Consider the following 15629-nt stretch of genomic DNA (forward strand, 5'->3'; position numbering starts at 1 on the left):
TATGTATATATGAATTAGTATATATATATATATATGAATTATGTATATATGAATCTATTTGTCAAGGCACAGGTTGTATATACAATGAACCAACTTCATGCTTTGTTTAAATGACCCCTATGTGGGATAAATGGTACCTTGTTCCCCATTTTGTGGAAAGTTGAGGGAAGAGTTACAGAGAGACAAAAAAGCTGTTAGAATCATAGAATATCCCGAGTTGGAAGGGACCCATAAGGATCATCAAGTCCAACTCCTGATTCTGTATAAACAGTAAAGGGAAATAAATCAAAGCAATCATTAAATAAATTATGTAAGGCGTTTGCATACTTACAATACGTTTTGTGTGTGTGTATATATATCCATACATATATATATATCACACACACACACACAAAAACTAACAAACGGGTGGTGTATCAGCATGTGTTGAAACAGTCTTTCTTTTCATGTCCAGCTTTGGAGTAAGTGGTGCTGGCTAATGCAGTAGATTTTTCTTGTGCGTGTGTTGATGTGTTATTCTCCCTTGGGGACTGGTTCAAGGAACAAGCTTATTTTATCTTCTGCTGATTCAAAAGTAGGTTAATAAAAATGTGGGAATAGTGTTCTAAAATGCAAGTTATTTATAAACCCACTCTTCCCCAGTGTCGGTTCACAGGACACTGAGCAGGAATTGCTTAACTAGAGTACTCTAGGAGGTAAAAGTAACTAAATAAGAATATATTCTTTGCCTCAAGCCTGTATCCTGTTACAGACCACTGTTTTCGTAAATGTTTCTTGGCTTCAAAAGTGGTCAGAAAATGCATGTCAAATCATTAAGTGAAAAAAGTGAATTTGTTCTATTTGTTCATCTTCTATCAGAATGTTATTTTTAATTTTGGAGTTAACTAAATATCTTAAATTAAACTGTAGTGAGTTGCATGTGCTTGAGTGCTTGGTTCTGTTTCTTAAACTACTCAGGTGTTTTTGAATAGAATTCCACAACAAAGTCTGGTCTACTGCAACACCCACCACAAATGGACAAAAAGGCTTTTTTGGGGTTCCTCCCACAGCCTCTGGAACTGTCAGGAAATGGCTTGCTTTGACTACTCTTTTGATCAAATGATATTGGCAAGTTAATGTTAGAGAAAGCTAGTCCTTCCAGAGTTCCACTGAGCTTTCTATTTTCTAGTAGTCTTGCTAATTATAAACCAAACTGTATGTACGTAAATAGGCTGGTTTTATTCCTTGCTTTTTGAGTGCAGTTTCTGATGTTTGACTTCATAAATTCACAAAAAAAAAAGCATAGCAAGGACATAGTAACATAACTAACTGCTTATTTTTGAGCAGGATGTTTGGATCAGGCAGAGAACATAACTTCACACGTCCTAATGAAAAAGGAGAGTATGAAGTTGCTGAAGGAATTGGGTCTACCGTGTTTCGTGCTATTCTGGTGAGTTTTTACGGAGTAAAAAAAGGCAGGTACTAAAAGTATTGTTAGGGCAAGCACTGTAAGTATTAAGAAATGTAAGTTCTTTATTTAGCCTTACTTATGTATCTGGACTTATTGGATGGAACAAACACTGTTTTTCTGTATTGTTCTCAAGAGGGGGAAGTTGTTTGACATGAAAACACTCTTAGGTTTTCTAGATAACATGCATGTGAAAGCCAGGGTGAATACATAAAACCAACTAAAAAAAATACAGACTGCCAGAAATCTATTTACCTTCTATGCATCTAGTTCACCTAGTTCAGATATATTCTATTCATCCCGTGTGCTAAAATTAGTTAAAATACACTACTGAAAGTTAACTTACTGCAGGCCACAGGAGAAAAGCAAACTTCAGTCTCAGAAGAAAATGTGCCCTTACATATTTCATGTCTACATAAAGAAGTAAAGATGCTATACTGCTTTGTCAGTGGAAGTGAAATAGCAAAAGCTGAGTGAAGTGTATATATAAAAAGCATCATACATGCACCAAAATGATTTCTATTAATAGTTTTTGCTTAAACAATTGTTTTAACCAGAGCTTACTGCTCTGAAAGCAGCTATCTGAGTAACTTGAAGAATTTGAGGACAATAATATTCATTAAATTGTATGTTTCTTTTTACAGGGTTTTATTGTGGAGAAATAATTTGATTTTTGAGGCTGAAATGTATTTGTCAGTAGATGTTTAAGTGATTTGTGCTTGTTTGTTTGCTGCATTACCTCAGGATTACTACAAGACTGGAGTGATACGCTGTCCTGATGGGATATCTATTCCTGAATTGAGAGAAGCATGTGACTATCTCTGTATCTCTTTTGAGTATAGTACCATTAAATGCAGAGATCTCAGTAAGTATGGAACTTTTAAAAATGACTTACATTGTATAAACTAATATAAGCAAATACATGGAGGGATTAATTCTGAATTGTATCCTTTAGTGAAGTAAGGAACATGTCTGATACTACATGAGCAAGATACATCCTATTACATCCTCTTACATAATATGGCTCTAAAGATGATGGATGTGCAGTTTGTGAAGAATAATGGTTTAGATATTGAATTATCTGATATTTGGATATTTTTCTGCTATGGTGGGCAGTGTGGAAGTCTAACAAGTTTAAACTTTTGTGATTCATTTGCAGTACAAATACAGTAATGTTAAGTAGTATCTTTTTGCAGAAGAGAGAGAGGATAAGTTATTCACCTCCTTGCTTATGAGAATTAAGCTGCGTTGCTAGCAAAAGTACAGCTTTGCTGGTGATGTAAGGCTCATCTGAGCATGTAGCAACTGTCCAGCTTGTTTCTTCCTGAACACAGGCAAAGCTTTGGCTGATGTTTAAAATGAACTGGCCTGTCTTTGATTCCTGGGATCTCGTGTTTGTGCAGTGCCCAGTGACACATGCAAGCTCACAGTGCGTTGGCTGCTGAGTCACATTCAGTGCACCTTGTCCTTAGCAGAAGGATTTCACAGGCGATAGTAGGAGGATTTTGAGAGGCATTAGTTTTAAGCTAATTCTTATGAAAAGTGGGTTGCATGTGCTACTCCTTCACAACTGGCTGAAATAGTGTTTCCTTTTAGGAAGCCCAAGAGGAGACTTGCATACAATTACCAAATGTTTAGTGGTAGTAAAAACATTAAGGAGATCTACTTGAAGTCATGCCACTGTCTACCCAACAGAATGTTAATATCTGCAGGACAATCCTATCAGTTTGAACTTCTGGTGTGGGTTCTGGTAAAAATTTGAAAAAGTTCTGATCTTACACAAACTAATAAACTAACAGTGTCTTTACAGATGTCTGCAGTAAATAACACAAACAGAACTGCCGTGTTTCTTGCTCCTGCCTTCATTTCTTTACCAAACTTTAAAATGTCTGCTTTTTAAAATTTTGTTCCAGGTGCTCTCATGCATGAATTGTCAAATGATGGTGCTCGCAAACAATTTGAGTTTTATCTAGAGGAAATGATTCTCCCATTAATGGTAGCCAGTGCCCAAAGTGGTGAGAGGGAGTGCCACATTGTTGTGCTGACAGATGATGATGTTGTTGACTGGGATGAAGAATATCCTCCACAAATGGGAGAGGAGTATTCACAAAGTAAGTTTATTTTCATTGTTTCCACCAAGCCATCTCTATGGTAGAGGTAGTAGTCAGTGTGCTCATTCAACTTATTTATACATAAGCACTGTTAGCAAAGTGTTTACAAAATCCTTAATGCTTCACAAAAGCTTTGCTTTGGCAGTTCTGCTTACTATTTTCCTTTGTTCAAGCATATGTTGCGTGTTATGTTCAATTAAAAAGAGGAGATAACTTTTAATACCGGTCAATGAGGTGGGGAGGAATTACTTTTTCAGAAAGTGCTCAGAAAGATGGATAGGAGTCATGTTTATTGTGTGAGAGTAACTGGGGGGGGGGGGTGTCAATATTTTGAAGTGTAAGAATTTCATCTATAGATGAGTTAAAGCACTGAACAGTGGTCTTCCCTGGATGTATGGTGTCCTTGCTGCTGGAAATCTCTTCAATGTGAAAACTCAGAATTCAGAGTTTTGAGGGGAATGTAGGAGCTTGAAGTACCCTTTGTACTCTAATAGCATAAAATCTTTCTAGAAGTCTCTTTAAGCTGTATGGCTTTTTTTTAAAAAAAGCTAACATTTTTGGAGGATGCTAACCTACAGCCCTACCTAAAATGTGCGGCCCACCTAAAATGTCTGCATGAATTCCATCTTAAGGAGGTGGGGAAAGAAGTCCTTTTCTGTAGAGGGGCCTGGGAGTATACAGAGTATATAATGTGGTTGATGAATTGTCTTATTATATTCCTGAATCCAGCAAAAAACTAAGTGTATGAGACAGGATAAATTGATAGGGGAAAAAACCCAAAACACAAAACCAACAAGTTTCACAGTGCCTTTGGCTACTTTTATCTGATTTCTGTTTTGGATATTTTAAGGAGTTTTTAAGTCTCTCCCCCTCATTCTGAAATAGAATTACATGAGTAGAGCAGGACAATGAAATCTTGCTGTTTGTAGGATTAGAAATATAAACTTTTAATACAATTATTCCTAATTAAAATATATTTTTAGTTATTTACAGCACAAAGTTGTATCGATTCTTCAAATACATTGAAAATAGAGATGTGGCCAAATCTGTTTTGAAGGAAAGAGGACTCAAGAAGATCCGATTGGGCATTGAAGGTACGAAAAGTATTGCTTACAACTAACTCTTTGGAAAGCAGGTCTGTTGTACTTGCCTGCTTTATGATCATCTGTACAGTTAAAGAAATAGTGACTCATCTTTCATATTGAGGCTAGATGATAAAATGGCTGGGAGAGTGGTACCCAAGAAACAACTGGTCCAGCTGGAAAACCTGATTACAGGCTCATCACTAGTCTGCAATATTTTATATAGCTGCTAGACTGCTTACTGAGTAACTTAGGTGGTTTCTCCTGTCTTACAGCTGCATTTAATGCCTTTTCCCTTTATTTTTCATGCAGAATCTTCTCTGTTCTTACTGTACTTTGAGTCATGGTGCATTTTTACAGCTTCGTTCTGTTCTTGGCCTGGTGCTTTTTTCAGGGCTTGAAATGAAAAAATTAAATTGTAGGTAGATGTTTTCAGGAAATACAAACCTATCAAACGGATCACTAAGATGCAAGGAAATATTAATCTGAAATAAAAGTCCTGTAAATTGAGGATGCTGATCTGTAAAGTCTCAGCTTTGGCCTTGCAAAAAACAATTACAGTTAGTTGTCTTAGATTTTTATCATGAATATAACAACTGGGTTGCTCTGTATTTCATTTTCTTTCTGATTGTTGGCCCAAATGTTTAAAAATCCAGTCTTTGTAATTTGCAGGATTTTTAGCATTCACTTACCAAGTTGTCATGGTTACATTTGTAACTTGCCAACCAAAAGCAAATGCTTTAACAGCTTGCAATCTTCAAAAATAAGTTCAACTGAACGAAGTGCAAGCCTTCAGACTGACATGCCATTAAACTAAACAAGAACTGTTTTTGTCTGTAACACTGGCTAACACCAGATTATTTCTGCTGGCATTTTTTGTTTTAGACAAAGAGCAACTATTGAACTAAATTGTAATGCTAGTACCCCACAGTAATATGCAATGAACTAAATTGTAATGCTAGTACCCCACAGTAATATGCAACTTCCTAGTAATGAAAATCATTGCTTAGGGCAGAGGGGAGAGATGACTTGAACATAGCATAACCAGAATTGATAATTGGTTTAAAACTATGTATTTTCTGAACTGGGGGAGCTGGGCAGAATGTGAGATGAAAGTGCTAAGACTCTGCTTGGGAACTTAAACCACAGATCAGAGCAACACTGCTCTCTACTTTTGAGGTCCAGTTTCTTGCTTTCCAGGTTAGTGTATTAAAAATAGCCTGACACTTTTGGTCCAAGGAAAAAGCAACTGGCTTTGCCTGTAAAATTTGGAGAGTTGTCTTGTGACAACATCCACATTATCAATAGCGTTAGTCTCTTTCGTTACACTTTCTGTGGTATTTTAGCATCTGTCTCTATGTTGTCCCTGCTTAGATAACATTAAGAACACCACAATTGAATGTTTCCATTCAGGATGCTGATAGTAACAACTACTAATTTTCATTATGTTTCCACATGTTGCTTTTTGTGTGTGTGAAGGAAAACCCTGAACTAGACAGTACAGGAAATGTTAACTTATGCTGTACTCTGTATCTTAGGTTACCCTACATACAAAGAGAAAGTGAAAAAGCGACCAGGCGGAAGGCCAGAGGTGATTTACAACTATGTCCAAAGGCCATTTATTCGGATGTCATGGGAGAAGGAAGAAGGAAAGAGTCGGCATGTTGACTTTCAGTGCGTGAAAAGCAAATCTATCACAAATTTAGCAGCAGCGGCAGCAGATATACCCCAGGACCAGCTTGTGGTAATGCATCCTACCCCCCAAGTAGATGAGTTGGATATTCTGCCTATTCATCCTTTACCTAATAACAGTGAGATGGATACTGAGGGACAAAACCCCCTCCTCTGACCTAGACTGTTATGAAAACAAAAGCATGCTACTTTAAAGTGACTCTGTACTCAATTCATATTACACTGCAATTCCAGTTTTCTCCATTGTTTAACAGCGTTTAGGATATTGCAGTATGGACCTTTTAAAAGTCCAAGGGGAGTATCTGATTGTTTTTGAAAGAGTACAGATTAAAACATCCTGGGGTTACAGTTACATACATGTGTTTGTTTACCAGTAGGTTTGTGACATTGGTTATTTGTACGCTGGACTGTCCTCACTCTTAAGCCCATCAAAAACAATGGGATGCTGATGGCTAGTGTACTTCAGTATTGTTACACAGGGGTTAGTATGCAGAATTGGAATTGATAGTAGCACTTTACAAATGGTTGATAAATGGAATTTCAAGCCATTTTTTATAAACATATTGCACAATACTAACAGTGCTTCTATCAAAATTATTAATTGTAAATAGTTTTGCTCTGAATAGATTGACCCTTTTAAAGTTATTGTATATGGTTATATATGGTTGAGCACAAGACTACTTACCAGTGGGTTTTTGGATTGAGGACATGATTCAATTACCCATGTAACATCTTGTTAAAGTTCTTCAGTGAATTTTTTCACTTGTTTGCAGCGTGAGCCATGTTCAAAAGTTGTGAACGATAGGGGCTTTATCTTAAATTTTGCCTTACCTTAATATATGTTCACAAATATTTATTTACTAAATTTTTCATAAGTGTCATGAAATAGGAAAATGCAAATAGTTCATTCTTCATTTATTGATGATTGTAAACAAGTTTTTCATGCAAATAAAATTTCCATTATTTTAATGAGTTTGAATTATCCGTGAATTAGATTAAGTATACAGATGAGTTTTGAAAGTTGCTTTTCTATTCCTCAGGGTGGTTGGAGATCACAATATTAACCACCTCAGTGAAAAACAGGTATTACCTAAAATTAAAGAGAACTCTGTTGCACTGTCAGACTGTCTTAACTCACCTTATTCTTTTAATTTTTTCTCTTAGTTGAAATAGTAATTGATGAGTAATAGCTTCTCTATAAAATTTATCAGTGACAGAATGCTTTAAGTGCATGTAAGGCATTGTTTTTCTTACCTTTTCCTCCAAAGCTAAAGAATTGATAAATAGGCAACTGCTGCTGCATGCATTTTCAGCAGGGTTTTATCAAATTTATTTATCAAAGTAAATGCTCCATCTTAGAACAAGGGAAACATTTATTTCAAAAATATTTAACTGTCTAGTACATTACACTTCAACAATATTTATAGTAAAGGATTCTTACAAGAATGAATAAACAGCTTTATGGTACAATTGGTATAAGAAATATCCACATGGGGACTGTTTTGCAGTGTAAAAACACACCATACATCTGAAATGGTCATTTGCATATAAAAGCTACCACTGATGCCAGTGAGTTGCACAGTGATTTAAAAAAAAATCAAACAACAAAATCCAAAATATACAGGTATTGCAAGCTATACACAGCTAACCAAATCAACACAGAACACTGTAGCGGGTTACTCCACTTTGTCTGAAGTTACACGTGGTAGAATAATGAATTGCATTCTCTTATGGCTTTTATGAAATTCATACATAAAAGCTTCTCAATCCAACAAGCTTCACAGACTGTAGAACTCCACCAATAAATGCACTTTGATATTTGGATGTTGAAGCGAGGTGCACCATTTACAAGGGCCATGGCAAATCACTGAAATCCACAGGGCCACCAAGACCTGCATCTGCTTCAAGAAGGCTCATGATTACTGCCATTGCTGCTTCATCATTGCTAGGGCTGCTGGAGCCTTGATCATTGTCAAGCATGTCAATGCCTATATGAGAGTTCTCCCCTGTAAACATAAATGCAGTAAGTTGTCAAAAGTTGTTTTATTGTGTGCACTTGCTGTGGTCACTTGTCATATGACTTGAAGTACAATATCTGAACAGGCTTAACTATCTGGGGAGGATTAACATGTTTGATATCCAGCTTACCAGAGTTTCAGGGATACAAGTGACACCTGCATGTCAGAGCACAAAGGTTAGGTCACGTCTTAGATATGACCAGACCAGGACCGTGAGCCTTCCTTCTCATCTCCAGTTATGAGAAAGTATTCACAAAAATCAGGTCAGGCATTCAGCTAATTCATACCACTTCAGCAAGAGAAGAAAGGTATCCAAATGCCACTTCAAAAATGGTAATACAAAGTAAGCTAGCAAAGCAGAGTGCCAGGATACTCCTTGTAGCTACCCCCTTAAGGTGAACAGAGTGGTAGGGTAGGTACTGCAGCTGGTAAAAACAGGCCATTTCTAATAGCCATCATCTTATCTGTGTGTTTAGCTGATATTGAGGTGCATTTGTGTATGACTTCACTTACCAAGAATAGAGGCGTTGTCAGAATATGGGTAACCAGAGCTGTCTTGGATTTGCCCAGATAGTAACCCGGCTGAAGAAATGTCTGGAGTGCCACCATTCAGGATCTTGGAAGAGAAGAGAGAAACCATAAAACAGCATAAAATGTTGCATTAAGTCTCAACTGTTTTATATTAGGATTTTTAATATAGGAAGGATGGACTTCCTGAAAAAAAACAAACACCTAAAGGCTAATCAGACTAATTGTAAACTAGGAACTACCTTCCTCTGTATTATGCACATCAAACTTATCAGATAGTAGATCTGTTCCTTTCTGGTGGGGATAAGTCAGCACTACATGCTAAACTTCTGAAAATAACTTCTTAAAAACTGCTAGAAAAAGTCCTGAAAGGATGTTTGGGCATCATCATTGTAAATATTATATCTACAAGTAAGAGTAATCACAGCTAACTACAGAATGTTTTTGAATTTACAAATACAGTGCATGTAAAGTATTGCCAGTTAAGATCCTCAGTTTTAGGAGTACAATCCTCCTAGGTAGAGGGAGACTGCATGGGCTGAGTATTGTTCCTGGCTTTTAAGTCTTAATTTTTTTGGTACAGAGCAGCACAGCACTACCATGTACATCAGAGCTCAACACCAGGCAGAAGCAGAAGTGCCTTCTCTGGGATTTTTAAACAAATAGCAAAGGAATAGCTGAACCTGAACCATAGTTTTGAACTGCTCGGATACGCATACACTAGAAAGGGAGTATTTCTGAGCTCCCTTTTGAGGGCAGCATCAGCTGGAACTTATGTTCTTCATAAGAAACTTAGTATTCTAAGGAGAAATATTGAGGGAGTATACTATTAGAAATATCCACCTATCTGTGTGTATTTTCCTTTATTCCATTATGTTGTAGTAGCCTGTTATATATGTAGGTGGTGACTTATTCTTGGGCAGAAGGAGCATGAATGACTGTTCCTAGAATTACAACTCAATTTGTTCCAACTTTAAGTTTTATTTTCAAGAACAAGGCCAGAAATTGAAATATTTAGTGTCAATTATATGTTCCAGTCAAGCAATTCTTATGTATAGTCATTGCAATTTCTGGGAAAAAAGTTAAATCTGAGGCAGTGTGTGAATGCACAGAATAAAGATTTGGATAAGTGCTCTTCCTGCCTTGAATATGACATCTATAAGTAGCAATTTACTAAATGACTTAAATGCAGCCAGTACAAGTGCTTTGGAGTTTAAGTGTTAGTAATGGTATTTGAACGCTACTTAAGCAATCTTAGAAGAAGGCATAATACATAGAATTGATTTAAAAATAAAATGTCTGTGCACAGTGAAGTATCTAATTGTCATATTTTGTGCTACACCAGTATAGTATAACTTGTAATTCATTTGAGCATCATTAAGTGCTCAAATGATAGCAATTCCAGTGTTCACCAGTATGTGGTGTGAAAGAGTGGAGGATCAAGAGACATGAAGAGAGCTTTTCCCTACAGCTGTTTTTAAAAAAAAAAAATATGTAAGGAGCAGGGGGATTTCCAAAGCTGTCAGTGCTTAAGAACTACTGGTCTCTGCGCTTTACAGACTACTGTAACAGGATTTTCCCCCCGCCCTCCCCAAGAATACCTTGACCTGTTGTTAAACTTTTTCAGCCAAGCAGTTAAAAGTTCAACACCATGATTCTATATCACAATCTCAATTTGGGTGTCACTACAAGACTGTAAAGATTGTCCTTACCTTCTTGCTTCCTGGGGAGGATGTATCAGGCGGTGGTGTGCTGGTAATGTTCAGTGGACTTGAACCACAGCTAGACGGTGATGATCCTCTTATCCTATTGTATGGGTAACACAGGGAATGAATCTACCAAGGGCTTTGAGACTTAGGTGCCAGAGACTTGGAGTTTCAAATGCCAATCTTAATATCAGGCATACAGTGTTTAAAAGCATGCACTTTATTTTTACAGTTTCCTCAATTTTCAACATTATTCAAATCAGCAGCAGTAAATTTTCATTTGCAGCTAGATAAAGTCTGTGGATAAGTGTCCCGGCTTGCCCAGTCTACAAACTTAAGCTCTTTCTCATGCTACCCTCCTTCTCCCTTACTTGTTCCTGTACAGCCTTCACAGAGATGGAACAAGGAAAAGGTCTTGGATACTGAGGAAAACCTCATTTTTTGCGTATTACACTTCAGTTTCTATCAGCTAAGAATGTGAGCTCAGTTCCACTCCCCTAGACTCGTTAAATGGGCTACTGCTACACAAGTATGCTGGACATGTGAAATAGTTAATATATGTATATATATTTTATTAATAACATATTCATTATAGAACCGACAAATTCACAGACTAAATGGAGGTGGGATAGTTACAAAGAAAAGCAACTGGACATGGGAATTTTATCCTTGGCGGAGTTCCCCTGGGAAAGCTGAACAGCTTTGGAAATAGTTAACAGCTGCCAAAGAAGGACTAGAACTAACCTGGGGTCTTGAAATAAAATGAAAACTGCCTCAGATATTCTGAATAGGTAGCTGTAGATGTCTACTTATACAATGCAATTGTATCATTATGTATTTAGTTTGAAGAAAAACCTCCTTACTTCCTTTTAAAGAACAATGCTGATTTTCTTCTTACTTCATACCATTTTCTCTCACCTGTGAATCTCCATGATCTCTTCAGCAATCATCCTCCCTATTTTTCCTGCCCCAGCTCTTGTTCCACCTGGAATGCCAGGGACAGTAGGATGGGTCCTTTTTGGGCCACCTGAAACAAGTAGGTTTCTAAAGTGAGATAAACGCTTGCACCTGTATTCCAAATAGCATTGTTATTAGGCATGCAAAGGTCCCACAGCTTGTCAGAACTACCTAAGCTTTATTTACTTTTAATTCCAACAACTGTTGAGTATCCTTAAATATATGGAAAGCTCTGACTTTGATTGAGCTATGCGGTCTCTCTTAGACATCTAGGTACACCTATTCTGACTGATCCGAATCTGGTTGTTTCAAGCACCTGGTAGTACCTCTTGTCCAGACATAGTAAAGAATAGCTCATCATAGCTGCTTTATTCTGTAGCTGAATAGGCTCATCTCCAGCCGTGTTTATTTTTTGCTTTGTGTGAAGAACTTAACACCACAGACAATACGGAATAAATCTGAGTCACCTGATGAACACAAATCAAACCTCTGTAGGTAACTGCAAGTATCTAAGAAGGGGGAAAAAAGTGAGGTCTGAACAGTTAGAAGTCCATTGTTTCTTTACACTTGCACAAAACTGAAGAGGTAGACAGGGAGGAGCCTGATCTATTCCAAGGCATAGTAAAGAAAAGATGCCATTCTGAAAGGGGAAGAAAGCCATGTAGTATTGTTTATGCATAACAGATAATTGTCACCTTTTAGAAATTTATACTTAACAACAGCAACCTTCAGTGTCTTTTTAAAGCTCTGACCCATCAGGAGGCAAGAAGGTTCGCCTAAAAGCTCATCAAATCCTTAGCAGAACCGGAACCACTTGAAATTAAGCTTTACTCAATCAACTTTATTTTTCTGGGGACAAGAACTGTCAGTATAACAACACTGCATGTCTGGTTTCATCTCAAAGGCAATATTGTGGCAAGAATTAAGTTTAGAACAGTTTATTTTATATTTTTTCCATTCTCAAAAGGCCTGGACACTATATTACTGCCATAACTCCCAATTTGATTACTAGCCCTCATACCAACATAGCAGCCTCTCTTCCTACCACACTGCTAACTGCTCTGTGCTTTGCTATCCTTCCTCCTCCATAGTTCACTTACTAAACCTCATTTTTCAGAAGGGAGATAACTGAAAAACCCAAGTCTCCTGAAGTTTTGCACTGTTTTGCTAAGCATTTGTATACAACTTATGAAGTAATTCCAGACAAGCACAATATCCTTGTTCTATGGCTGTAAGTGCATAGCTGATAAAAGTAGTATCTAGTAAGCAAGGTCTCTAAAAGCCATGGTTCCCAGCTCTGGAAAGTATAAGTACTATCATCATCTTTCCTCCCCAGTCCTTCATTCATGGGCTGTAATCGCATCCTCCTACTCTTCCTCAATTCAATCCTGCTCCAGTAACACTTGGTTATTAAATCAAGCTCCGTTCCACATTATGTCACACACCACCTGTTATAAAAGACATTTTAGTGATCTTCAGCAATGGTAGCAATCCCATGACAATTACTAGATGTCAGTCTTCATGTCTTGACAAAAAGTCAAACAAAGGGGAGGTGGGAGGTTATAAGCTGAACAGTTAAACTATGTTTATGATCCACAGCCACACTGAGTGGTCATGGGCATTGACCACAGAACTAGAAGGCAAACATTTGTCCTTTAAATCGCTCCTTCAGCCCTAGACTTATTTCTTGTATCTGGCTCATCCACTTCTCTTTGATCAGCTATAGACAAAGTTGGTATTTAAGTTCAACAGGACACGAACTGCATTAGCACTTCTTTTCCCTAAACCATATTATTCTTTAAGCTACTAGTAAAATTCTAAGTGCAAGACTTCAAGAAATCTGTGTTGCTAACTAGGCATGACTACTGGACTGCAAGGAAATGATTGGCAATTACCTTCTCCAGCCTGAAGCACACTGTCCATGCTATGTGGAGAAGCTGCAAGCTGTGGAAAGGCTGCATCTCCACTATCAAGTACGCTGGTGCTGTGGATTTCAAGAATTAGAAGAATCAGTGCTAAAAAGCCCTGTGGAACAGTCACTCTGCCAGTGTGTCAAAATGGAATGCTTCAGGGTTTAAGTAGCTCATGAGTCACTGTCACCTCTGTGAAAGAAGCACTGTGACTGGCACCAAGGCTAGATAAACAACAGAAATAAAACACTATGTTACAACTCAAAAGTATGCAATGCAGAACCCAAACAGCAACTTTCTTAAGACAAATTTCTCTGAAAGTTAATTCCACTGTGAAGGCACTGCAGCTGTACAAAACCCTCGGGGGGGGGGGGGGGGAAGTGGAGGGGAGTTCCTACCGAAGCAAAGAAATGCATCTCCCTTAAGTCCCTACAAAGATGGGCACCCCTGGTTTTCCCAAAGAAAATACTTTTATCTCTTCCAGCTTTAATAAGCACTATTTAGCCTATCTTGCAATTATTAAACTAATTTCCCTCCCCTCACATATGCAGCTCTGGGTGTTACTTGGAGAAGACACCTATTGTCATACAGAACACGTGCATGTATATATGTGAAATCTCACCTGAAAACAGTGCAAAACAATCAGTAGTTACATAAATCTACTTAGTGAGAAATACTTACGAAACAACTGTATTTGTTGAGACGATGTATTCTACTTCTTTGGTCCAAGGGTTCATGAAACTGAACCAGCGACTCCTCAATGTAATAAAAGACCCATCTTTTACTTTAAACTTATAGCAGTTAGTTGTAATTTTTTCTCTTGTCTGCAAAACTAAAACCAGACAGAAAGTGAGTAACTGTGTGGAAGAGGCAGCATGATTATATGAGCAATGTCACAGAAAACTCAATTCAGTTAATTCCTCCCTCTCATCCCTGGAGAAAAATGTTATTTCTGTAGTCAACCCCCTTACCCAATGTGAGCCTCAAATATTCACAAATAAATCCGTGGAAGTCTAAGACATTTGGCACATACAGAACAATGTTCTCAACTAAAGCATTTATAAAGATACCCAAATCTTTTACAGTTTGCAGAGTTCTCTTAAATCAAAACTATTCACATTATTTTTACAAAATTTCTTTACTGAATTATTCATAATCGTACCTTGTCTATGACATTCTGCAAGATGTCCTATATCGTCTTGATGAAAATATTCATAACACGAAGTACCTAGAAGTTCCTGGGGTAAGTAAGCCAGAATGGCTGTTGCCCTTGGGAATGAGAAGGGAAAGGAGGTGGGGGAGGGAAGGAAGGTAAAGAAAAAAAAAGGAAAAAATATATATGTATATATTTTCAAGTTGAAGTATTAATGATAGCTTACTGAAACACATTCTGAAGATGGGAAAGGTACAAGTAATGCTGAAAGTTATTTTAGTGTAACAGGTGTTTCAGAAGTATTTTCTCCCCTAGTTACAATCCTTAATAGTTGGACAAAAAACAAACAACAAAAAAGCATCAAACAACAAACCATTAACCAGGCCCATACGAAAAGGTTAACAAATAGAATTTTCCTAAAGAAGCAGTAAGAGACCTACTATGCATCTGGTTTAAATCAAACAGGAGCATGAAGCAAATACAACTATTTTTTCTTTCATCAAAAGCAGACAGAAATCCAACTTGTTTTCTTCCTCATCAGAAAATTGTACAGCTAAACACACCTGCAGTACAGGAAAGTCTTGGACTCTTGATCTGACTCTCTGGTAGCATTCCAGGAGCTGTTGGCATGGATGGAGAACATCTCAAGAAACTACTGAGCCCTAGTAATTTCAGAACCTGACTTCAAGAAAGATACAGTTGAAGCAGGCGCTCCAGAGGCCAGCAACAAGAACGTCCAGAAACTACCACCTGAGGAAAGATTGAACTTAAACTCCCTTCCTACCCTCACAAGAAAGACATTTCATTACACTTGTGCCTTCCATCTAAAACGAACATTATATCTGTTCTTTTTTTTGTTCTAATCTGTTCACCAAGTTATAATGGGTTTAAACTGCAACAAAAAGGATTCAGATTTAGCATTCAGATGGAAAACAATTAAATAGAGTACACATGTCTGAATCCAAGTTGTCAACATTTTCTGAGTCATTATTTTGGAAAGACTTCAATATCCATCAGGAGAATAT

The 15629-nt window shown here is 37.4% G+C and overlaps 2 protein-coding genes across 15 annotated transcripts in view; one reads left to right on the top strand and one right to left on the bottom strand.

Annotated features, from left to right (window-relative positions):
* Positions 1 to 7301, top strand: part of BTBD10 (BTB domain containing 10) — a 30292-nt gene extending 22991 nt beyond the window's left edge. For all 5 annotated transcript variants that reach the window (XM_083836441.1, XM_083836438.1, XM_083836439.1 and 2 more), the window contains 5 exons: positions 1327 to 1429; positions 2192 to 2312; positions 3361 to 3558; positions 4542 to 4652; positions 6179 to 7301. In XM_083836441.1, coding sequence (XP_083692567.1) covers positions 1327 to 1429; positions 2192 to 2312; positions 3361 to 3558; positions 4542 to 4652; positions 6179 to 6489 — 844 coding nt within the window. In that variant the 3' untranslated portion in view covers positions 6490 to 7301. The remainder of the gene's footprint in view (positions 1 to 1326; positions 1430 to 2191; positions 2313 to 3360; positions 3559 to 4541; positions 4653 to 6178) is intronic.
* Positions 7302 to 7638: 337 nt separating this feature from the next.
* The window catches only part of BMAL1 (basic helix-loop-helix ARNT like 1), a 49207-nt gene continuing 41216 nt past the window's right edge, over positions 7639 to 15629 (bottom strand). For all 10 annotated transcript variants that reach the window (XM_083836435.1, XM_083836437.1, XM_083836429.1 and 7 more), the window contains 7 exons: positions 14614 to 14720; positions 14133 to 14283; positions 13437 to 13525; positions 11503 to 11611; positions 10591 to 10684; positions 8864 to 8966; positions 7639 to 8338 (listed from right to left, as the gene is read on the bottom strand). In XM_083836435.1, the coding sequence (XP_083692561.1) occupies positions 8178 to 8338; positions 8864 to 8966; positions 10591 to 10684; positions 11503 to 11611; positions 13437 to 13525; positions 14133 to 14283; positions 14614 to 14720 (814 nt within the window). In that variant the 3' untranslated portion in view covers positions 7639 to 8177. The remainder of the gene's footprint in view (positions 8339 to 8863; positions 8967 to 10590; positions 10685 to 11502; positions 11612 to 13436; positions 13526 to 14132; positions 14284 to 14613; positions 14721 to 15629) is intronic.

This window comes from Anser anser (genome assembly GCF_964211835.1).
Source record: "Anser anser genome assembly, chromosome: 5".
In the NCBI taxonomy this organism is placed as follows: domain Eukaryota; kingdom Metazoa; phylum Chordata; class Aves; order Anseriformes; family Anatidae; genus Anser; species Anser anser.